Source organism: Halichoerus grypus, chromosome 1 (assembly GCF_964656455.1).
Source record: "Halichoerus grypus chromosome 1, mHalGry1.hap1.1, whole genome shotgun sequence".
NCBI classification, from domain to species: Eukaryota; Metazoa; Chordata; class Mammalia; order Carnivora; family Phocidae; genus Halichoerus; species Halichoerus grypus.
The window spans coordinates 146,662,675-146,688,238 of NC_135712.1; the positions used below are offsets into that span (position 1 = coordinate 146,662,675).

The following is a 25,564-nucleotide window of genomic DNA, read 5'->3' on the forward strand; positions in this document are numbered from 1 at the left end:
ACTGGATGTGCCATGTGAGCACGAGTTACCACTGGACACTTTATTTTTTAAAAATGTACTTATTTATCTGACTTCTCCATTGGAATATTGGCTCTCAGATGGCAGGGTCTTGCTTGTCTTGTCAATCTTAAACCAGATGGGCACATAGTAGGTGTTCAATAAATGCTTACTGAATGTTTATTGAAGTAATGAATACAACTTAGATTTACCTGATGGAACTAATGGGTCTCCTTTCAGGCCTGGCCTATCCTGTCACCCGATATGGGGTGCAGGAGGAGTAAGCCTAGCTTGGGAGGGCCAGAAGGACAGATGGCAGTGCAGGGCATGCACACAATGGCTGGCCCAGAAGATTCTGTGAACTCAATGAATTTTCAATGGACTGAGTGTGTTAAGGCAAATTACGCTGGTCCAGGGGGTGAAGATGTTTCATAGGTACAAGGGGTTCTACTTCAAGAGTTCGGGAGCAGAGCACGTGCCTTGCATGCTGTAGATGCTGTGTATTATGTTCTGACTACCAAAATTCTGCAAACAAGTACCCTTAGCCAGAGTTGAAGATGGAGCCATCTTATTCAGAATGCTACTGCACCAATTATGGTCAGGTGCTAGCTGGGGTTCTCCATCTTGGCTGTGCCTTAAAATAACCCACAGAAATACATGTACTGGGCCCACCTCCACAGATTCAGAAGTAAGTGGCTGAGCATGGCAGGTGATCCTGGGCACTGGGTTTTTTTTTAAAGCCCCCTAGATGTTTTGCAACGATGTGGATGGAACTAGAGGGTATTATGCTAAGTGAAATAAGTCAGTCAGAGAAAGACAATTATCATATGATCTCATTCTTATGTGAAATTTAAGAAACAAGGCAGAGAATCATAGGGGAAGACTGGCAAAAATGAAACAAGGCAAAACCAGAGAGGGAGACAGACCACAAGAGACTCTTAATCATAGGAAACAAACTGAGGGTTGCTGGAGGGGAGGAGGGTGGGGGATAGGGTGGCTGGGTGGTGGGCTTTGGGGAGGGTATGTGTTGTAATGAGCACTGGTATTATAGAAGACTGAAGAATCACAGAGCTGTATCCCTGAAACCAATAATACATTATATGTTAATTAATTGAATTTAAATTAAAAAAATAAATGCGAAGTATATGACAACTTATTTATTTTTATTTATTTTTTTAGTTAGTTTGCTGTTTATTATTTCTTTCTTTTTTTTTAAATTTTATTATGTTACGTTAGTCACCATACAATACATCATTAGTTTTTGATGTGGTGATCCACGATCCATTGTTTTCGTATAACACCCAGTGCTCCATGCAGTACGTGCCCTCCTTAATACCCATCACTGGGCTAACCAATCCCCCCACCCCCCTCCCCTCTAAAACCCTGTTTGTTTCTCAGAGTCCATAGTCTCTCATGGTTCATCTCTCCCTCCAATTCCCCCCCCCCTCATTTTTCCCTTCCTTCTCCTAGTGTCCTCCATGCTATTCCTTATGTTCCACAAATAAGTGAAACCATATGATAATTGACTTTCTCTGCTTGACTTATTTCACTTAGCATAATCTCCTCCAGTCCCATCCATGTTGATGTAAAAGTTGGGTATTCATCCTTTCTGATGGCTGAGTAATATTCCATTGTATATATGGACCACATCTTCTTTATCCATTCATCTGTTGAAGGGCATCTCGGCTCTTTCCACAGTTTTGCTATTGTGGACATTGCTGCTATGAACATTGGGGTGCATATGGCCCTTCTTTTCATTACATCTGTGTCTTTGGGGTAAATACCCAGGAGTGCAATTGCTGGGTCATAGGATAGCTCTATTTTTAATTTTTTGAGGAACCTCCACACTGTTTTCCAAAGTAGCTGTACCAACTTGCATTCCCACCAACAGTGTAAGAGGGTTCCCCTTTCTCCACAACCTCTCCAACATTTGTTGTTTCTTTCCCTGTCCATTTTTGCCATTCTAACTGGTGTAAGGTGGTATCTCAATGTGGTTTTGATTTGGATTTCCCTGATGGCTAATGATGATGAACATTTTTTCATGTGTCTGTTAGCCATTTGTATGTCTTCTTCAGAGAAGTGTCTTTTCATATCTTCTGCCCACTTTTTGACTTGATTATTTGTTTTTTGGGTGTTGAGTTTGAGAAGTTCTTTATAGATCTTGGATACCAGCCCTTTATCTGTAGTGTCATTTGCAAATATCTTCTCCCATTCTGTGGGTTGCCTCTTTGTTTTGTTGACTGTTTCCTTTGCTGTGCAGAAGCTTTTTATCTTGATGAAGTCCCAAAAGTTCATTTTTGCTTTTGTTTCACTAGCTTTTGGAGATGTATCTTGAAAGAAGTTGCTGTGGGCGATGTCAAAGAGGTTACTGCCTATGTTCTCCTTTAGGATTTTGATGGATTCCTGTTTCACATTGAGGTCTTTCACCCACTTTGAGTTTATCTTTGTGAATGGTGTTAGAGAATGGTTGAGCTTCATTCTTCTGCATGTGGCTGTCCAATTTTCCCAGCACCATTTATTGAAATACTGTCTTTTTTCCATTGCATGTTTTTTCCTGCTTTGTCAAAGATTATTTGACCATGGAGTTGAGGGTCCATATTTGGGTTCTCTATTCTGTTCCATTGGTCTATATGTCTGTTTTTGTGCCAGTACCATGCTGTCTTGGTGATCACAGCTTTGTAATATAGCTTAAAATCGGGCACGTGATGCCCCCAGCTTTGTTTTTCTTTTTCAACATCTCCTTGGTGATTTGGGGTCTTTTCTGATTCCATACAAATTTTAGGATTGTTTGTTCCAGTACTTTGAAAAATGTCATTGGAATTTTGATCGGGATGGCATTGAAGGTATAGATTGCTCTGGGTAGCATAGACATTTTAACAATGTTTATTCTTCCGATCCATGAGCATGGAATATTTTTCCATCTTTTTGTGTCTTCTTCAATTTCTTTCATGAGTGTCTTGTAGTTCCTAGAGTATAGATCCTTTACCTCTTTGGTTAGGTTTATTCCGAGGTATCTTATGGTTTTTGGTGCTATTGTAAATGGAATCGTTTCTCTAATTTCTCTTTCTACAGTTGCGTTGTTAGTGTATAAGAAAGCAACTGATTTCTGTGCATTGATTTTGTATCCTGCCACATTACTGAATTGCTCTATGAGTTCTAGTAATTTGGGGGTGGAGTCTTTTGGGTTTTCCACATAAAATATCATGTCATCTGCGAAAAGAGAGAGTTTGACTTCTTCTTTGCCAATCTGAATACCTTTTATTTCTTTTTGTTGTCTGATTGCTGTTGCTAGGACTTCTGGTACTATGTTGAACAATAGTGGCGAAAGTGGACATCCTTGACGTGTTCCTGATCTTAAGGGAAAGGCTCTCAGCTTTTCCCCATTGAGGATGATATTCGCTGTGGGTTTTTCATAGATGGATTTTATGAACTTGAGGAATGTTCCCTCTATCCCTATACTCTGAAGAGTTTTAATCAGGAAAGGATGTTGTATTTTGTCAAATGCTTTTTCTGCATCAATTGAGAGGACCATATGGTTCTTCTCCCTCCTCTTATTAATGTGTTCTATCACATTGATTGATTTGTGAATGTTGAACCACCCTTGCATCCCACTTGGTCGTGGTGGATGATCCTTTTAATGTATTGTTAGATCCCCTTAGCTAGGATTTTGTTGAGGATTTTGGAATCCATATTCATCAGGGATATCGGTCTGAAATTCTCCTTTTTGATGGGGTCTTTGCCTGGTTTGGAGATTAAGGTAATGCTGGCCTCATAGAATGAGTTTGGAAGTTTTCCTTCTGTTTCTATTTTTTGAAACAGCTTCATTAGAATAGGTATTATTTCTTCTTTGAATGCTTGGGAGAATTCCCCAGGGAATCCATCAGGCCCTGGACTCTTGTTTTTTGGGAGGTTTTTGATCACTGCTTCAATCTCGTTACTGGTTATTGGCCTATTCAGGTTGTCAATTTCTTCCTGTTGAAGTCTTGGCAGCTTATAGGTTTCCAGGAAGGCCTCCATTTCATCCAGATTGCTCAGTTTATTGGCATATAGTTGTTGATAATAATTTCTAATAATTGTTTCTATTTCCTTGGTGTTAGTCATGATCTCTCCCCTTTCATTCATAATTTTATTAATTTGGGTCCTTTCTCTTTTCTTTTGGATAAGTCTGGCCAGTGGTTTATCAATCCTATTAATTCTTTCAGAGAACCAACTTCTAGTTTCGTTGATCTGATCTACTGTGTTTCTGGTTTCTAATTCATTGATTTCTGCTCTAATTTTAATTATTTCTCTTCTAATGCGTGGCTTAGGCATTGTTTGTTGCTTCTTCTCTAGTTCTTTAAGGTGTAGAGTTAGTTGGTGAATTCGGGATTTTTCTATTTTTTTGAGTGAGGCTTGGATGGCTATGTATTTCCCCCTTAGGACCGCCTTTGCAGTATCCCATAGGTTTTGGACCGATGTGTTTTCATTCTCATTGATTTCCATGAATTGTTTAAGTTCTTCTTTGATTTCCTGGTTGACCCAAACATTCTTGAGCAGAGTGGTCTTTAGCTTCCAAGTGTTTGAATTTCTGCCAAATTTTTTCTTGTGATTGAGTTCCAGTTTTAGAGCATTGTGGTCTGAGAAAACGCAGGGAATAATCTCAATCTTTTGGTATTGGTTGAGACCTGACTTGTGACCCAGTATGTGGTCTATTCTGGAGAAAGTTCCATGTGCGCTCGAGAAGAATGAGTATTCTGTTGTTTTAGGGTGGAATGTTCTGTAAATATCTATGAGGTCCATCTGGTCCAATGTATCATTCAAAGCTCTTGTTTCCTTGTTGATTTTCTGCTTAGATGATCTGTCCATTGCTGAGAGTGGAGTATTGAGGTCTCCTACAATTAACGTATTGTTATCAATATGACTCTTTATTTTGGTTAACAGTTGGCTTATGTAGATGGCTGCTCCCATGTTGAGGGCATAGATATTTACAATTATTAGATCTTCTTCTTGGATAGACCCTTTAAGAATGATATAGTGTCCTTCTGTGTCTCTAATTACAGACTTTAGTTTAAAATCTAATTTGTCTGATATAAGAATTGCTACCCCAGCTTTCTTTTGAGGTCTGCTGGCATGGAAGATGGATCTCCATCCCTTCACTTTCAGTCTGGATGTATCTTTAGGTTCAAAATGAGTCTCTTATAGGCAGCATATGGATGGGTCCTGTCTTTTTATCCAATCTGCAGCCCTGTGCCGTTTTATGGGAGCGTTTAGGCCATTCACGTTGAGAGTGATTATTGAAAGATATGAATTGTCATCATGTTGCCTGTGAAGATGTTGTTTTTATAGATTGTCCCTGTAAATTTCTGTTGTATATCACTCTTGGGGTCTTTCTCCTTTTATAGAACCCCCCTTAATATTTCTTGCAGGGCCGGCTTAGTGGTCACATACTCTTTCAGTTTCTGCTGGTCGTGGAAGCTCTGCATCTCTCCATCCATTCTAAATGAAAGCCGTGCCGGATAAAGTATTCTTGGCTGCATGTTCTTCTCATTTAGTACCCTGAATATGTCTTGCCAGGCCTTTCTGGCTTGTCAGGTCTCTGTGGATAGGTCTGACGTTATTCTGATGTTCCTCCCTCTGTACGTAAGGAATCTCTTCCCCCTAACTGCCCTTAAGATGGTTTCCTTGGTTCTAAGATTTGCAAGTTTTACTGTTACATGGCGGGGTGTTGGCCTGTTTTCCTTCATCTTGGGAGAGGTCCTCTCTGCCTCTAGGACGTGAATGTTTGTTTCATTCCCCAGATTAGGGAAGTTCTCAGCTACGATTTGCTCAAATACATCTTCTAGTCCTCTCTCTCTCTCCACTCCCTCTGGGATTCCAATTATTCTGACATTGGAATGCTTCATGGTGTCACTTACTTCTCTGATTCTATTTTCATGGATTCTGAGTTGTTTTTCCCTGGCCTCCTCTTTTCCCTTTTTATCTATTATATTGTCTTCCAGGTCGCTTATTCTCTCTTCTGCCTCAGTTACCCTAGCTGTTAGATTATCTAGGTTGGATTGGATCTCATTGATAGCATTTTTAAGTTCTGCCAATTCAGCTTTCATTTCTGCCCTTAGAGACTCTATGTTGTCATTAATTGATTTCTCCATTCTAGCCATTGTCTTCACAATTGCTAGCCTGAATTCCATCTCCGACATCTTGGTTATATCTGCATCCATTTGTAAATCTGCAGCATAAGTCATAATCTCTGAGTCTTTTCTATTTTGGGGGCTCCTCCTCCTAGTCATTCTGTTGATGGGTGTTTGAGAGAATGTATAGAGTCCAAATTATTGACCAGAACCCAAGCAAGATGCACCTATTTTCTTGGTACCTTAGGGTTGCTGGCCTCTTGTTTTCCCAGCCTGTCTTCTGCGGGAGGGGCCTGCCACGCTGTTACTCAGGCAACCCTGTTTGGGCGGAGTTGCCCTGCCCCCTGTGGCGGGGGATGGGCCCAACGGGAATCAGTTTTTGGGGCTTTTGTTCTCTGGCGCCTTTCCCTGGCGGCTTTCTGCATTTCTTCCATGAGTTAGAGCAGAAGAGACCGTTTCCAACCCTCTGCCTCAGAGCAGAGAGACTGCAGTCTGTTCTTCAGTGAGCTCTCCAGGCTACACCGTCTCCGTTTCTGTCCGTGCTGCTATAAACTGCAGCGTCCTGGGTTGTGCGCCCCTCCACAGCACCCCCAGTCCTGCCTCCAGGTCGGGGCACATCTCTGCCCTTTGTGCTTCTAAAACCGCCAGCCGCCCCCAGGTCGCACGCGGGATCCTGCCGCTCCGGGTTTCCGTCCCGGGGGCTGCCCTAAAGTCCTTTCCTTGCCACTACCGGTCTGCGAGTCTGTGCCCGTCCCCAGCGCGCGAGGTTGTCGCTCACTGGTGGTGTAGGATCCCCACGGCCAGGCACCTTCCCGCTGCTGTTTATCCTCTGATATCTGCCCGCGGAATCAGGGCTCTGTGCTTCGTACCTCGAAACCAACTGCCTGCGATATTCTGTTTGTAGAGATCCAGATCTTACATCTCAGGCTGGTTTCGTGGGTGCTCAGAGTGGTCTGGTAGATATCCAGCTCAATTCCGGGGACCAGTTGAAATAGGGTCCCCTGCTCCTCCGCCATCTTTCCCCCCTCCATGACAACTTGTTTAAATAAAAAAATAAAGGAAAGGGAAGGATTGAGTAGAGCTAAATAGTTTCTATATATCACTGGAGTTAAATTATTAGAAAAAAATAAAGCCCCCTAGGTGATTCTGATGTACAGTCAGGATTGAGGATGGCAGGGGACAACGATTTGAGGGTGTTGGGTGACAGGTGGGAGCTAATGCTAAGGGCTCCCCAGTCATGTGACATAACCGGAAGGCCACTTATGCTCTGGGGGATTTGCCCATACTTACAGTGTAACTAAAATTTCTAGGCGGTGTGTAGAATAAATCTCATTGTTTTATGACCATGGCTTAACAGCTTTGAATATTATCCCACAGACTGTTCCCTGTCCGCTTGTCTTCACTTTTATCAAAAGGAAATCTTATTTTAAATGGATACTAACCATATTAAAGCAATGGATTCTAATACTTCAGTGAAGGGTCTTGGTACCCAAAGAATGCTTTTAAGATCAAACTAGTGCCATACGGAGGACATAGCTGTGCCAGGTGTGAGCCACGCTTTGGGAATGCAGAGGGGACGGGGCTACTGCTCTTGCAGCTTGTATACCTTGTAAACTGTCCCCTGAATGCAACGTGGTAAGAGCCGTACCGAGGCCCGGATGAAAGAAGCGTTGAATCACAGTGGGCCCAGAACCCAAATCTGCTTCTACTGGGGCAGACAGTTATCCTCAGTAACTGGTTTTCCTCGGAACATGACACTTGAAAATTTCAGAGCCCTGAGCTGGCCCCCATGGGGCTCCCGTCTGCCTGATCCACCTGTGGGGCCTGAGGGAGACAGAGGAGGAGATCAGAGTTGTGCTCTGCTCTGTAGGATTCCTGGCAGGTTTGCTTTTCCCCTCCTCTTGCATGAGGCAGTAGAGAACACCTGTGAGGTCTGAATTTGGTGACACATAAGAGGGTACATGAAGCAGACCTGGGGCTCTACGCAAGAGGAAAGAAAGGATGGGATACAAACAAGTGAGCCAATAATATTCTGGAACTTTCTTGAGATAGTTCTTTGGGTTGAAAAACTACTGTTAGCAGGATTACTTCTAAGCTTTCTTTCTTGCTTTCTTTCTTTCTTCCTTCCTTCCTTTCTTTCTTTTTGCCTCCATTCCTGGAGAAAAAAGTTTTTAGAGAAATCAGCAAAGAGAAGATAAACATAATCTGTGGAAACCTTCAGCACTGCTCTCTTAGCTTAGGCTTCCTGAATAGTTTGAAAGATAGAGTCTAACAACCACCACAAAAGGCCCTAATGATTCTCTGTGTTTAATGCTTCCATCCTGTTTCCCCCCTGTCTCAGTGGCTGGCATATTTTTAGATAAGACACAGCCAAAGACTTTATTGAGAATACAACAATGTAAAATAATGACAGTGAAAAAGCTCCAAATGAGACGGATGAGATCTTTTTTCCTTCCCTCTTTCTTGTGGATAAATAGCATTTACCTGTGTCAGCAAAGAGACGGAAAAAATCTGCCTTTAGACAGAAAAAAAAAAAGCCAGGCTTTTTTTTAGAGGACAGGTTGTTCATATTCTGACAATGATTTCTTTCTACTGGCTAGTCTAATAGAACTAAAGAAGATAATTTCTCATTCTAATTACATTGGTTGTCTAAAGTGTGTGAAAACAGCAAAGGCAGAATTCATCCTCCCACCTTCTTGGGAGAGAAGCGCATACTTTCCCGACTCTCCCATTACATCAAGTTCTGGGCCTGGTGTGAGTAGAGTTTGGGACTAGGAGGGAAGGGGGGTGGAGGGCACATCCTCTGAGGGCAGGCCTAGTCTACGTGGTCAAACAGAGGACTTTCCAATGTTTTGATCCTTAGGGGAAGATGATCAAGAATCTTTGATTTCTAGGGGTCTACAATTAAAATGTCCACAATATGCCAAAATACGTTGGTCTTCTTAATGCACCCAACAGCCCAGTTGGGGATGTTGGAACTGGATGACTCAACAGAATCTTTGGTATTTGTCCTCCTATTTCTGCTTCTCATTGGAGCCAGGTATTTAAGCAACTTTCTCTGTCCCAGTTGAGGGCGCCCAGTATCTGGGGCCCCCCAGCCAGGCCTTATTCTACCCCCCCAGCCCCACAAAGACTCCCAGAGCAGCAGGCCGCCAGCGTACCTAGAATATCGAAGCACGCCCCACTCTCCAGCCGGTGTTTCCTGTACAGGTTCTTCAAGACCTTGGCACTGCCAAAGCGTTTGAAGCGGCTCTTCACATTACTGTAGAACCATTCCAGAGACTGGGTCCTCAGAAGCCTGAGGAAAACACAGAGTTAGAAAACAAAATTAGAAATAAAAACTGGAATTATTAACTGGTGGATGGCAAAAGTTGCCACCATACTTTGTAGCTCCTTCCATCAACATGTGGAGCTTCTTTTTCAGCTTCTTGAATCCAGGCTGGCGTGTGACTTGCTTGGACCACACAGACCGGTAGGCATGACGCCATGGGAGTCTTGAGCCTTGCAGCTCCCTCTCTTGCAGCTCTTAGAAGTCCTGCACCTCGTTACCACGTGATCAAGCCCAAGCTGGCTTGTGGGGTGCCGAGGGACACTTGGCCAAGCACCCCTTTCACCTCAGCCAGTGACCAGCCAACCCCACAAGAGGTGAGCGAGGGAAGAGGTGACAGGGATGAGGCGAGTGACAAGGGCGGTAGCAGCCAGGATGACAGCAGTGAGGATAAGGCCCAGGCCACCCGGACAAAGAGATATTCAGCAGGGATGTAGATTCAGAACATGACACTGACTCTGGTGCTGAGAACACAGGCCAGCCCGTGGCAGTGATAACGATTCAGACAGTGGCAGGGAAGGGGGTGGCCAGCAGAGCCAGTCACAGTGCCAGTCCCATCCCCTGCGGCAGCGAGCGCTCAGCCCAGGATGGGGGCAGTGACACCACAGCTTCCAGTTCCAGCAACAGTGACCCAGTCCCAGGGCCTTCGGGGCTGGCGCAGGCACGATTACCATGCACAGAAATGCACTTTTCCAATGGTCTATTTGTGAGCCCTTTGCTCTGTTCCTTCCCTCTTCCAAACCTTCGCTGTTATTAAAGACAGTCTCTCTTTCAACAACAATCGCCTGCCAATTAACCGGGGATGCACGAGTGGCCGGAAGTAAGACCAGCAGAAGAAGCACGCACCTGAGTCCATCCAAAGAGCAAGCAGATGAGTGCTTGCCATTTGGAGCCACTAACGGATACACCTACTTAATAGCAGGCTCTGTATTTGATACTCGTACTGCATTAACAACACCTCTTAAAACAACAACAACAACAAAACACCTCTAATTCAGCTTGGGGACGTATAAAGCACGAGAGAGACACGGGCTCTAGGACAAGATTCTCCAGCCACTTATTCATTCAGCTGGAAGCGCTGAGGGAAAGCAGTTTCTTGCTCAGTGGTGGGATGGTCAAGACAGAATACTGCCAGGATGCTTCTCTTTTTGGCTCGATTAGCTAATTTCTAAATCCCATTTTAAGAATAGCTCTTGTTGTTACTTTTATTATGAATGTGATAACGCATTCTCATTTTAGAGAATTCAGAAAAGTAAAATGAATATAAAGGCCTCTCCCTCCCCAGATGCCAGTGACATGTGAGAAGAAAGCCAAAGGGAAAAGTCTACACAAATGAAGAATGGGGGTGAGAGCAGAACAAGATTTTGACATATTGCTGGAAAATCGGAAATGGGTGATCGCATAAGGATCAGAGAGAACGCTGTCCTCCAGATAGGCATTGGAGCTGGGCCTCCCAGACCGAGAGGTCCAATTTGCAGCTGGGTGGTACCAAGAGCAGGACTAGTTGTGACACAGAATTCAGAAAGCTGATTTAATGGTTGTGTAGGCAACGGGGAGACCTCTTGGTCCCTATCCCAATTCCCAATCAATTGGACAACTGGCCCAAGGATGCTTTGTCCTTAGGTCAAAAAACAGAAAACAGTCCTCTAATAAAATTGAACAACCTACTTGGAGAAGACTGGGACTTGAAAACAGGGGTTATACCTGCAGTGAAACCCTCCTTCTGCAGCCCTGGGGGAGCCCCCACTCACCTGCCCACCAGATCCTATTCATCGACCCTAGGGCCAGGCCTGCCAGGTGCCTACCTGGTTAATAAACTTGGAGTTGTCAGTCAGCACACCCACCCTCTTTTCACAGAAGAGGTCTCCTGGGAATACTAACCTACCCATGTGGGTCACTTTTATTAACCAGTGAAGTCCTTTGTTAAAAAATATGAATAGATAACCAGGGATCACTAGATATTTGAAACAATCCAATGGTGTGGGAAAGAAGGACCCAGATAAACTAAGAGCAAACTTTTAAAAAGGGAAATGAAGGTAATCTAGGGTAATGAAAATAACTTTAAAAATTCTAATAAATAACAGTGATTTGAAAAGACATTGCATCCCATCCACACAACAAGACTAGGTGATGTGAAAAGTAAGTAATCAGAAGACAGTGGTTTCTGGGATGCAGAACATATGATTGGTGAAAGAAATGTCATAGGAGGTCTAAAAGTTAAAATCAATATAAATTTTCCAGAATGCAGAGGAAGAAGTAAAAAAGATGGGACATATCAGAGGAAGAGACATGAGGATGAATTCAGTGGGCTCAGCATCTAACAGGATTCCAGGAAGGGGGGAGAGGAAAGAAAAAAAATCAAACATAACAGAAGAATATGGCCCCAAGCTAAGAAAGGCAAAAGTCTTTAGGGTTAAAAGAGTCTACCAGCAGCAAAGCAGAATAAATTGATTACAACACAAAGTACAGCAGACAAACCCACTTAGATACATCTTCATGAAGATTCAGACCCTCCAAGATGAGGCTTCCAGGCAGAAAAAAAGGGTATTTTTGCAAATGAACAAAAACAATAATGACATTAAACATTAAATCGGTAACACCGAATGCTAGAAGACAGTGGAGCATGGGTTTTCTAAGCCCAGAGAAGTAATGGCCTGACCTCAGAATTCTATGCTCAGCCAAACTATCATCAGATAAGGGCCAAATAAAGATACTTTCAGACATGTAAGGTCTCAGCAAGTTGATGTGCTTTCTGGGAAGAAAAATTGTTAAGGTATACTCTAGGGGAGCTAAAAACCAGCCAAGAAAGAGGAAAGCATGGGACTCTAGAAAGAGGGAGTTAGTCCAGGGGTGCGAAGGACAGAAGTCTCAGGTGCCAACTGCACCGCAGGTCTGAAAGACATGGGTAGGGGTACACAGAGGCCATTCAATGAGCACAGGATTAAGAAGCTAAACAAATGAAGAGAGACAGTGAAGAAGGAGCCACACCCTTCTTTTGTCAATAAGAATAAGAAAAGATGATTAGAAGCCCCAGGAAAAACAAAAACACAACTAAAAAGCAGCTCTAAAAAGTGATGGTCCAAACAGGAAGCCAATTAAAAGCTGTTAAGATCTTGTCAACTAATGAAGCAGAGGAGAGGTGAATGGCCCATTGTTCTTCAGGTGGCCCAGGTTCATGGGCAAGGATTACATTTCCTTCTCTCTATGGACTTCACTGCAAGACTCTGGTCTATAGCAAATGATATATATTATGTTATATATATATAATACATACATTATAATTTTATGCATAAAATTAAAATGCCATTTACTTTCCACACCCTATTTACAGACAAAGCATGAAAGGTCCTCACTGTCAAGACATCTGCACTTTTTGCTGATAGCAAAACCAAGTCACCAGCTAGCCTGGCAGAAGCCTGGATGCAGAGAAAGGAAGGAACCATAGAGAGAGTTCACAGATGCTAATTTCCTCATCTTACACGATGGAGTCCAGATAGGCTTCTAAACTATATGGACAACAGTAGTAGTTTCAATGTGTCATTTAAAGTGATAGAAGTCACCAAGTTTTAATAAAAGGTTTTAATAAAGCTTTGTGGGGAGGGGAAAGAGGTAGCAAGAAAGTAGGCTATTTATGAAGGTCTAAAGTTGACAAATCAAGAAATGGTAAGATAAATATGTTAGTTAGAATTATAGTAGTAACCCGAAGAAATGTTTATAGGTGCTTGCTTGGGGCACTGGGATGCAGATGGGGGCATGATACTATGTTTTTTTTTTAAGATTTATTCTATTTTATTTGAGAGAGAGAGAGAGAAAGTGAGCACGCATGCACACGTGAGTGGGGGGAGGGGTAGAAGAAGAATCAGATTCCCCAATGAGCATGGAGCCTGATGCAGGGCTTGATCCCAGGACCCTGAGATTATGACCTGAGCCGAAATCAAGAATTGGCTCTTAACTGACTGAGCCACCCAGGCGCTCCAACTCTTTAAGTTGAATATCATTTTATATTGATTTTTTTAAACCAGGTATTATGCATTAATATAAAAGCACTAAAATAAAAACAAATAAGATTTAAAAAACCATCCAAAAGTTCTTGACATCTGAAGAATGTTTGTTATGGACTGAATGTTTCTGTTCCCACAAAAGTCATGTTGAAACCTAATCCCCAATGTGATGTTATTTGGAGATGGGGGCTTTGAGAGGTGAGGCGTCATGAATGGGATAGTGTCCTTGTAAAAGAGACCCTAAAGCACTCCCTCACCCCTTCTACCATGGGAGGACACACTAAGAAGATGACCGTCTAGGAAGTAGGAAGCTGCTCCCCACCAGACACTGAGTCTGCTGGTACCCTGATCTCAGACTTCCCAACCTCCAGGATTGTGAGAAATAAGTTTCTGTTGTTCATATGCCACTCAGTCCGTGGTATTTTATTATAGCAGCCTAGAAGGACTAAGATGGTGCTCTTCCAGCTTTTTCTCAAGGGGATCCCTGAGGACCTAATCAGCTTATGCAGATTGGGAGGAGTCCAAGAACTGGTGGTGTGTGTGTGTGTGTGTGCATGCACACATGTGTGCATGCATACGTGTGTGCACACATACATGCATACACACATGGGGAAGACAGTGTTGATCTAAAGCCTACTGGTGCAGAAGGAGCCCCAGGGCCAGCACTGATCTGAGAGACCAAGTTTTTCGCAAGGCAGGATGCTCTCCCTCTTGCAATAAAGCAGTTCAGCAGACAAAGGCTGTGGGGCAGTCAGGGCAGCCACCAAGAGTGGCCAGGAGGCAGAGATGGAGGCCGTGGAGGGGCATACTTCCTAAAAGGTTTGTGACTTCACTGAAGAGGAGAAGTTGCAGATGGGCTGGTTCCTGAGTGCACGTGAGGGACTTCAGTACAAGTAACACACACACGGTCTTTTGACACACATGGGATCACAAAGGCTTTGATCTTGCAGATGGCTTCAGAGCTCAGTCTGTCACTTCATTCAAGTATCCACACAAATCAGCCCCTTGTGAGGCCTTGCCTGACCACCTTTGCTAGAATACCATGACCAGGGGTGCCTGGGGGGCTCAGTCAATAAATCAGCTGATTCTTGGTTTCAGCTCAGGTCATGATCTCAGAGTCCTGAGATGGGCTCTGTGCTCATTGAGGAGTCTGCTTGAGATTCTCTCTCACCCTCTCCCTCTGCTCCTCTCCCCCACCCAACTTGTGCACACACACACGTGCTCTCTCTCTCTCTCAAATAAAAAATCTTTAAAAAAAATTGAATACATGACCACACCAACACATCTTCTATCACTCTCATTTTCTCTCTCCATTTTTCTAGAGTACTTCTCTGCACCTGATGTGTAATTATGTATAATTGTATATAGTTATTTATAAGTTAATATATTGGTGTATTAATTAATGATTTTTTTGGAATGGGTTGTAGCTATTTTATTTTTTATTTTTTCCTCCAAATTTTTATTTAAATTATAGGTAGTTAACATACAGTGTAATATTGGTTTCAGGAGTACAATTCAGTGATTCATCACTTACATACAACACCCAGTGCTCATCACAAGAACTGCCCACCTTAATACCGATCACCCATCTAGCCCATCCCCTACCCACCTCTCTCCATCATCCCTGTTTGTTTTCTATCATTAAGAGTCCTTATGGTTTGCCTCCCCCTCTTTTTTCCCCCTTCCCATATGTTCATTTGTTTTGTTTCCTAAATTACACATGAGTGAAATCATATGGTATTTGTTTTTCTCTGACTTATTTCACTTAGCACAATACACTCTAGCTCCATCCATGTCATTGCAAATGGCAAGATTTCACTCTTTTTGATGGCTGAGTAATATTCCACTGTGTGTGTGTGTGTGTGTGTGTGTGTGTGTGTGTGTGTGTGTGTGTGTATATATATATATATATATATATATATATATATATATATACCACATCTTATTTAATCCACTCATCAGTCGATGGACACTTGGGCTCTCTCCATAGTTTGGCTATTGTTGATAAGGCTGCTATAAATATCAGGGTGCATGTACCCTTTCGAACCTGTATTTTTGTATCCTTTGAATAAATACCTAGTAGTGCAATTGCTGGGTCATCGGGTAGTTCTATTTTTAACTTTTTGAGGAACCTCCATACTGTTCTCCAGAGTGGCTGCACCAGCTTGCATTCCCAATAGTGTAAGAGGGTTCCCCTTTCCCCGCATCCTTGCCAACATCTGTGGTTTTCTGTGTTGTTAATTTTAGTCATTCTGACAGGTGAGGAGGTATCTCATCATGGTTTTGATTTGTATTTCCCTGATGATGAGTGATGTTGAGCATCTTTTCATGTGTCTGTTAGCCATCTGGATGTCTTCTTCGGAAAAGTGTCTGTTAATGTCTTCTGTCCATTTCTTAACTGGATTATTTGTTTTTTGTGTGTGTGTTCAGTTTGATAAGTTCTTTATAGATTTTGGATACTAACCCTTTATCAGATATGTCATTTGCAAATATCTTCTCCCATTCCGTGGGCTGCCTTTTAGTTTTGTTGATTATTTCCTTTGCTGTGCAGAGCTTTTTATCTTTTTTTTTAATTTTATTTTATTATGTTATGTTAGTCACCATACAATACATTAGTTTTTGATGTAGTGATCCACGATTCACTGTTATCTTGATGAAGTCCCAATAGTTCATTTTTGTTTCCCTTGTCTACAGCAATGTGTCTAGTAAGAAGTTGCTGTGGCCGAGGTCAAAGAGGTTGCTGCCTGTGTTCTCTTACAGGATTTTGATGGTTTCCTGTCTCATATGTAGGTTTTTCATTTATTTTGAATTTATTTTGGTGTATGGTGTAAGAAAGTGGTCCAGTTTCATTCTGCATGTTGCTGTGCAGGTTTCCCGACACTGTTTATTGAAGAGACTGTCTTTTTTCTATTGGATATTCTTTCCTGCTTTGTCAAATATTAGTTGACCTTAGAGTTGAGGGTCCATTTCTGGGTTCTCTATTCTGTTCCATTGATCTGTGTGCCTATTTCTGTGCAAGTACCATATTGTCTTGATGATTACAGCATTGTAATATAGCTTGAAGTCTGGAATTGTGATGCCTCTAGCTTTGCTTTTTGTTTTCAGGATTGCTTTGGTGATTTGGGGTCTTTTGTGGTTCCATACAAATTTTAGGATTGTTTGTTCTGAGAAAAATGCTGGTGGTATTTTGATAGGGATTGAATTAAATGTGTAGATTGCTTTGGGTAGTATACCCATTTTAATAACATCTGTTCTTCCAATCTATGATCATGAATGTTTTCCCATTTCTCATCAATTTTTTTCACGAGTGTTCTATAGTTTTCAGAGTACAGACCTTTTACCTCTTTAGTTAGATTTATTCCTAGGTATCTTATTGTTTTTGGTGCAATTGTAAATGGGATCAATTCCTTGATTTCTTTTTCTGCTTCTTCATTATTGGTATATAGAAATGCCACAGATTTCTGTATGTTGATTTTATATCCTGCAACTTTGCTGAATTCCTGTATTAGTCTAACAATTTTTTGGTGGAGTCTTTCGGGTTTTCTTTATACAGTATCATGTCATCTGCAAATAGTGAAAGTTTGACTTCTTCCTTGCTGATTTGGATGCCTTTTATTTCTTTTTGTTATCTGACTGCTGAGGTTAAAACTTCCAGTAGTATGTTAAATAGTAGTGGTGATAGTGAACATCCCTGTCTTGTTCCTGACCATAGAGGAAAAGCTCTCAGTTTTTCCCCATTGAGAATGATATTAGCTGTGGGTCTTCCATGTATGGCCTTTATGATGTTGAGGGATGTTCTATCTATGTCTACTTTCTTGAGGGTTTTTATCAAGAATGGATGCTGTTGATCTATGTGTCTGTTTTTGTGCCAGTACCATACTGTCTTGATGATTACAGCTTTGTAATAGAGCTTGAAGTCCAGAATTGTGATGCCGCCAGCTTTGCTTTTCTTTTCTTTTTCAATAATCCTCTGGCTATTCGGGGTCTTTTCTGGTTCCATACAAATTTTAGGATTATTTGTTCCATTTCTTTGAAAAAAGTGGATGGTATTTTGATAGGGATTGCATTGAATGTGTAGATTGCTCTAGGTAGCATTGACATCTTCACGATATTTGTTCTTCCAATCCATGAGCATGGAATGTTTTTCCATTTCTTTGTGTCTTCCTCAATTTCTTTCATGAGTATTTTATAGTTTTCTGAGTACAGATTCTTTGCCTCTTTGGTTGGATTTATTCCTAGTATCTTACGGTTTTGGGTGCGATTGTAAATGGGATCGACTCCTTGATTTCTCTTTCTTCTGTCTTGTTGTTGGTGTATAGGAAGGCCACTGATTTCTGTGCATTGATTTTATATCCTGCCACTTTACTGAATTCCTGTATGAGTTCTGGCAGTTTTGGGGTGGAGTCTTTTGGGTTTTCCACATAAAGTATCATATCATCTGCAAACAGTGAGAGTTTGACTTCTTCTTTGCCGATTTGGATGCCTTTGATTTCTTTTTGTTGTCTGATTGCTGTGGCTAGGACTTCTAATACTATGTTGAATAGCAGTGGTGATAGTGGACATCCCTGCCGTGTTCCTGACCTTAGGGGGAAAGCTTTCAGTTTTTCCCCATTGAGAATGATATTCGCTGTGGGTTTTCATAGATGGCTTTTATGATATTGAGGTATGTACCCTCTATGCCTATACTCTGAAGAGTTTTGATCAAGAAAGGATGCTGTACTTTGTCAAATGCTTTTTCTGCATCCATTGAGAGGATCCTATGGTTCTTGTTCTTTCTTTAATTAATGTATTGTATCACATTGATTGATTTGTGGATGTTGAACCAAACTTGCAGCCCAGGGATAAATCCCACTTGGTCGTGGTGAATAATCCTTTTAATGTACTGTTGGATCCTATTGCATAGTATTTTGGTGAGAATTTTTGCATCCATGTTCATCAAGGATATTAGTCTGTAATTCTCCTTTTTGATGGGGTCTTTGTCTGGTTTTGGGATCAAGGTAATGGTGGCCTCATAAAACGAGTTTGGAAGTTTTCCTTCCATTTCTATTTTTTGGAACAGTTTCAGAAGAATAGGTATTAATTCTTCTTTAAATGTTTGGTAGAATTCCCCTGGGAAGCCATCTGGCCCTGGGCTTTCGTTTGTTGGGAGATTTTTGATGACTGCTTCAATTTCCTTAGTGGTTATAGGTCTGTTCAGGTTTTCTATTTCTTTCTGGTTCAGTTTTGGTAGTTGATACATCTCTAGGAATGCATCCATTTCTTCCAGATTAGAAATGGACCCTCAACTTTATGGTCAACATAATCTTTGACAAAGCAGGTAAAGAATGTCCAATGGAAAAAAGACAGTCTCTTCAACAAATGGTGTTGGGAAAATTGGACAGCCACATGCAGAAGAATGAAACTGGACCATTTCCTTACACCACACACAAAAATAGACTCAAAAATGGTTGAAAGACCTCAATGTGAGACAGGAGTCCATCAAAATCCTAAAGGAGAATACAGGCAGCAACCTCTTCGACCTCAGCCTCAGCAACTTCTTCCTAGAAACATCACCAAAGGCAAGGGAAGCAAGGGCAAAAATGAACTATTGGGACTTCATCCAGATAAAAAGCTTTGCACAGCGAAAGAAACAGTCAACAAAACCAAAAGACAACCGACAGAATGGGAGAAGATATTTGCAAATGACATATCAGATAAAGGGCTTGTATCCAAAATCTATAAAGAACTTAGCAAACTCAACACCCAAAGAACAAATGATCCAATCAAGAAATGGGCAGAAGACATGAACAGACATTTTGCCAAAGAAGACATCCAAATGGCCAACAGACACATGAAAAAGTGCTCACCATCGCTCGGCATCAGGGAAATCCAAATCAAAACCTCAATGAGATATCACCTCACACCAGTCAGAATGGCTAAAATTAACAAGTCAGAAAACGACAGATGTTGGCGGGGATGTGGAGAAAGGGGAACCCTCCTACACTGTTGGTGGGAATGCAAGCTGGTGCAACCACTCTGGAAAACAGTGTGGAGGTTCCTCAAAAAGTTGAAAATAGAGCTATCATACGATCCAGCAATTGCACTACTGGGTATTTACCCCAAAGATACAAATGTAGTGATCTGAAAGGGTACGTGCACCCTGATGTTTATAGCAGCAATGTCCACAATAGCCAAACTATGGAAAGACCCCAGATGTCTATTGACAGATGAATGGATAAAGAAGATGTGGTGTATATATATATACAATGGAATATTATGCAGCCATCAAAAGGAATGAAATCTTGCCATTTGCAACATCATGGATGGAACTGGAGGGTATTATGCTGAGCAAAATAAGTCAATCAGAGAAAGACATGTATCATATGACCTCACTGATATGAGGAATTCTTAATCTCAGGAAACAAACTGAGGGTTGCTGGAGTGGTAGGGGGTGGGAGGGATGGAGTGCCTGGGTGATAGACATTGGGGAGGGTATGTGCTATGGTGAGCACTGTGAATTGTGTAAGATTGATGAATCACAGACCTGTACCTCTGAAACAAATAATACATTATATGTTAAAAAAGAAAAAAAAGAAGATAGCAGGAGGGGAAGAATGAAGGGTGGAAAATCGGAGGGGGAGAGGAACCATGAGAGACTATGGACTCTGAGAAACAAACTGAAGGTTCTAGAGGGGAGGGGAGTGGGGGGATGGGTTAGTCTGGTGATGGGTATTAAGGAGGGCACGTTCTGCATGGAGCACTGGGTGTTATACGCAAACAATGAATCATGGAACACTACATCAAAAACTAATGATGTAATGTATGGTGATTAACATAACATAATAATAAAAAAAAGAATGGATGCTGTATTTTTTCAAATGCTTTTTCTGCGTCTACTGAGAGGATCATGTGGTTCTTATTCTTTCTTTTATTAATGTGTTGTACCATGTTGATTGATTTGAAAATATTGAACCACCCCTGCAGCCCAGGAATAAATCCCACTTGATCGTGGTGAATAATTTTTTTAATGTACCATTGGATTCGATTTGCTAGTATGTTGTTGAGAATTTCTGCATCCATGTTCATCAGGGATATTGCTTGTAATTCTCCTTTTTAGTGGGGTGTTTGTCTGGTTTGGAATCAAGGTTTTGCTGGCTAGTACAAGGAGTTTGGATGGTTTCCTTCCATTTCTATTTTTTGGAACAGTTTGAGAAGGATAGGTATTAATTGTTCTTTAAATGTTTGGTAGAATTCCCCTGGGAAACCACCTGGTCCTGGACTTTTGTTTGTTGAGAGATTTTAATTTCTTTGTTGGTTATGAGTCTGTTCCAATTTTCTATTTCTTCCTGCTTCAGTTTTGGTAGTTTGTATGTTTCTAGGAATTTTTCCATTTCTTCCAGATTGCCCAGTTTGTTGGTATGTAATTTTTCATAATATTTGCATGTGATTATTTGTACTTCTGTGGTGTTGGTTATGATCTCTCCTCTTCCATTCGTGATTTTGTTTATTTGGGACCTTTCTCTTTTCTTTTTGGTAAGTCTGGCTAGGGGTTGATCAATTTTATTAATTCTTTCAAAGAACCAGCTCTTAGTTTCATTGATCTGTTCTACTGGGTTTTTGTTTGTTTGTTTCTATATTGTTATTTCTGCTCTAATCTTTATTACTTTCCTTCTTCTGCTGGATTTAGGCTTTATTTCTGTTCCTTTTCTAGCTTCTTTAGGTGTAAGGTTAGGGTAGCATATTTGAGACTTTTCTTGCTTCTTGAGGTAGGCCTGTATTGCAATATACTTCCCTCTTAGGACTGCCTTTGCTGCACCCCAAAGATATTGGACTGTCGTGTTTTCATTTTCATTTGCTTCCATGTACTTTTTAAATTTCTTCTTTAATTTCCTGGTTAACCCATTCATTCTTTAGTAGGATGTCCTTTAACCTCCATGTATTTGTGGTCTTTCCAAATTTTTTCTTGTGGCTGACTTCAAGTTTCATAGCATTGTGTTCTGAAAATATGCATGGTTTGACCTCAATCTTTTTGTACTTGGTTGAAGCCTGAATTTGTGACCCAGTATGTGATCTGTTCTGGAGAATGTTCTATGTGCACTTGAAAAGAATGTGTATTCTACTGCTTTAGGATGAAATGTTCTGAATATATCTGTTAAGTCTGTCTGGTCCAGTGTGTCATTCAAAGCCATTGTTTCCTTGTTGATTTTCTGCTTAGATGATTTGTCCATTGCTATAAGTGGGGTGTCAAAGTTCCCTACGATTATTGTATTATTATCAAAGAGTTTCTTTATTTTTGTTATTGATTTATATTTTTGGGTGTTCCCAAGTTGGGGGCATAAATATTTACAATTGTTAGATCTTCTTGATGGATAGACCTTTTTTATTTTTTTTAAAGATTTTTTTTTTTTTATTTGAGAGAGAGAGAGAGAGAGAGAGAGAGAGAAAACATGCATGAGCAGGGGGAGGGGCAAAGGGAGAGGGAGAAGCAGACTCCCCACTGAGCAGGGAGCCCGATGTGGGGCTCGATCCCAGGACCCTGGGATCATGACCTGAGCCAAAGGCAGACACTTAACCAACTCAGGTACCCTGGTGCCCAAAGTTAAATTGTTTATTATCTATTTCTCCTTTCCAATAGAACATAATTAACTCATGGAAAACAGGTTGTTTTTTTTTTTTTTTTCAGATACTCCTGTATCTAAGTGCCTAAAACCACTGTAGTGCACACAGTAGACACTCAGTAAAATCTGGTGAGTGATGGACTTACACTGTTTTAAACCTATTTTTTTCAGTTACTATTCCTGATTGAATTTGATGTCCTTGAATAGTCTTCCCCCACAGCATCTTTAGCAGCCCCAGGGTTCTCCACAGTACAGATGCAGCTTGCTTCATGTAACTGATCTCTTATCTTTGGACATCAAGTTTTTCCCATTTCGTTTTCTATTAAAAACAATTCTATGATGCATATGTTGGCAGCTGAATGGTTTCACATAACCACAATAATGGATTCTAGAAGCAGAATCACTAGGCTCAAAGATGTCAATCTTTCAGAAAGCTTATACCAGGAAGCTTGCTCCTCACCTGGGTGTGAGATTCTAAAATCCTCAAGGTGGCCTCACATTGAAAAAAAAGCCCCAAAGGAGTGGCTGCTCCATGGCAAAGCCCACTTGTAGTCCCTAAGTGCAGCACAGGAAGGAAGGCAAAGGGACAGAAGGCAAGCATCATCTCCTCTACTCAGGTTTGATCCACACAATGGCATTTAGAGGCTTATTGCCTTCACTGAGGGAGAAAAACAGCTACACAACAACATGTACCGAATGTATCATCCCTTTTATGTAAAACTGCATTATATCACCCATATCACTGTTATTAATACAAATGGACACAATTATGTGAGTGCTTGCTCTTAGGCACTCTGCCAAAATCTTTCCTCAAATCATTTTATTTAATTCATAGAGCATAGCACAGGGAGTAAGACCATGCATCTGGGGCAGGTGGAGACTGGCCCAGGCATTTGCTACCTGTGTGGTCTTGAGCAAATTTCCGTCTCTAAGCCCCAGTTTCTTCATCTATAAGATGGGGATGACGGTAACCACCTCCTAAGGCTATTTGAGGATTAAATGATATAACTAACACAAGCAATAAGTTGCCTGGTGCAATGTAAGGGCTCAATGATTTCTTATAACAATTCCACAAGAGTGAGCCTCATTTGGATAGATGGTAAGTCGAGGTGTAGTGGGATTGACTGTCTTGCCCAAAGGAGCAAAGTGCCTGAGCAGGGATTCGAAATGGGAGCTCAACCATGCACATGTGCGAGTCACAGGCTCAATGGGAAGAGAGACTGGCTCTCTTCAGTGTATTCTCCTGTAGCAATTTAATTTACTACAAAGAATATCTGTCATTTTTTTTGTATCTGTCATTTTTATCAAAAACCCATAAAGCTATTTTCAGAATATAAAATAATATAGCAGAAAAAAAATATAGAAGACTTTGTCCTTGGAAATCATAACATCTGGGCATATGATTTATTTGATTGCTTTAAAAGCTCAGAAGAAATGCAACTTTAGAAGAGAAATGTTCTCCAGGCTGCATTCCCTGCATGCTGCCCTGCTTTCTGAGCCACTGACCACCAGGAAGGGCATGCAGGTGGCTCAGCTCTGCAGCTGAGGGTCCACAATGGTACTGGTGGGGTATAGGCATGACTGTGCCCTTCATTCTTTTGACAAGAGGACATTTCCTTTTGGGATACTCATCCTTCCTTCCCAATAGTGTGTATGTTGTTCTGGAAAAGCTGGCTCCACTCCCCTGTCAGCATGTGAGTGGTCACATGACACAGACCTGCCAATCAAGGTCAAGATGGAGGTTTTTACTGTTGTTCTTGGAGGGAGGTGCTTCCCTTCTGCTGGGCTGACTCCATGGCAAAATGAAAGCCTGGAGCTGCTGGGGCCATTCTGCCATCACTTGGGGGATATCTGTGGTATTCTGGACAAAAGCAGATCTGACGCTGGAAAGGGACAGGATCCTGCTGCTATACTTTGAACACTTGGATCTACTCAAGCCCAACGTCAACCCCTGGACTTGTCCATTACATGAACCAATAAATTCCCTCTTTTAAACCTTTTTGAATTGGGTCTCTATTGTTTGCAACCAAGAGTCCTCATACTTCGAGTATATAATAGGATGAGCTCTCTACTCCCTGGTTATACCAAAACTCTTGGCATTCAGAAGCACTTTAATGACCTCTACAATAGAAAGCCTCAGCTTGCTCAAGTTATGGAGTAGAACCAGAGCACTGCCCTGGGCTGCTGGGAGGTGGGAGGCTGGACTGAATTCTTGGAGAATGACTGGCAAAGCCACAGCCTGATTTGGAGAGCAGACAGGTTTTCCTTTAAAAAGTGATGTGTTTTAGACTATGTTTTGACTTAGAGTTAATGTGGAGAGCTTTTCTGGAAGCGCCAGGGAAGGCTCTGTTATGATGACCTTCATTTAATATTAGTGTTTTTATTTCACTTATTTTAAAATATATGGCTCAGAGGAAACTCACGGGGTGCATGTGGTTTGTGGGCCAGAGGTGCGGGGAGAGGACTGTGAGGATGCCGGCACCGGCGTGGACTGGGTAAGTGCACTTTCGGGCTCCCTGGCCTACCCTGAGGTCTCTGGCCTCCACCTGAACAGACATGACTTCACACAAGGGCAGATGGCAAGGAAGGAGCCAGACTGGAAGGCAGAGTGGAATCCTGCATGTGCATGTAGATTCCTTCATTCGTCCACTCATTCATACTTTCATTCCCTCACTATTTATTGAATGCCCTGTGTGGCCGGCACTGTGCTAGGTATGCAGGAGGTGACCACCAGATGAGGCCACTACCCCTCAGTGCTGCCAGACTCATGTCTCCAAAGAGTGACAGGTGCGTCATGAGATGGGATCAAAGCCAAGCCAAAGGCATCTCAGGAATGGCTGGATACAGGCTTTGGGTTCTGGGTCATTTCCACAGATGTGTGAGAAATGGGAACCAACCTGCCTTATGTCTCAGCATCTTCTTTAATGCCCAAACTGCTGCCTCTTAGCTGCAGTACACATGGAAGCTTAGGAAGGGGCGGGTGCCACCCTCCTGGCAACAAGACTTGCCAAGAGCTTCCCAATTTGGAACTGTCCAGAGGGAACCTGCTTGACTTCCTGCCTTATTTTTTAAACGATCCCCAGTTATCCGGAAGAATGTTCACACAATGATTCTTAGCTTTCTGTAGTTTCACCAACCTAAGTATGAAAATTTCTTTAAATACTAGAGATTTTAAAAAGGCAACAGCAAACCTTCAAAATTCACAACACAACAGAGCTAGAATTGATTACTTCTGGTCCTTGGAACCACTTCCTCCCCTGTAAAATAATAACTAGTGCTTCATAAGGCTGGAGGAAGAATTAAATAACTCAGCCCAGGGTGTCCAGAGAAAGGCCAGACCCTTGGTACCCACTGGGGATGTCAGCTGAGTCTGAATGTGAGTGCACACATCTTTCATGCCTGGCCTCCACACATCTGTCCTCACTAAATGCTGAAAAAGAGTGACTCTCCAGTGTGGGGCTTGTGAACCGATGGGGACAATGGCACCATCTCTTGGCAGGAGGGTTTCCCCCAAATGCACCTCCTCTTGGAGAT

At 41.9% G+C, this 25,564-nt stretch overlaps 1 protein-coding gene across 2 annotated transcripts in view; it reads right to left on the minus strand.

Moving 5' to 3' along the window:
* MYRIP (myosin VIIA and Rab interacting protein) overlaps positions 1 to 25,564 on the minus strand; it is a 393,858-nt gene that overhangs the window by 85,855 nt on the left and 282,439 nt on the right. For both annotated transcript variants that reach the window (XM_078073320.1, XM_078073323.1), the window contains one exon: positions 9,266 to 9,402. In XM_078073320.1, the coding sequence (XP_077929446.1) occupies positions 9,266 to 9,402 (137 nt within the window). The remainder of the gene's footprint in view (positions 1 to 9,265; positions 9,403 to 25,564) is intronic.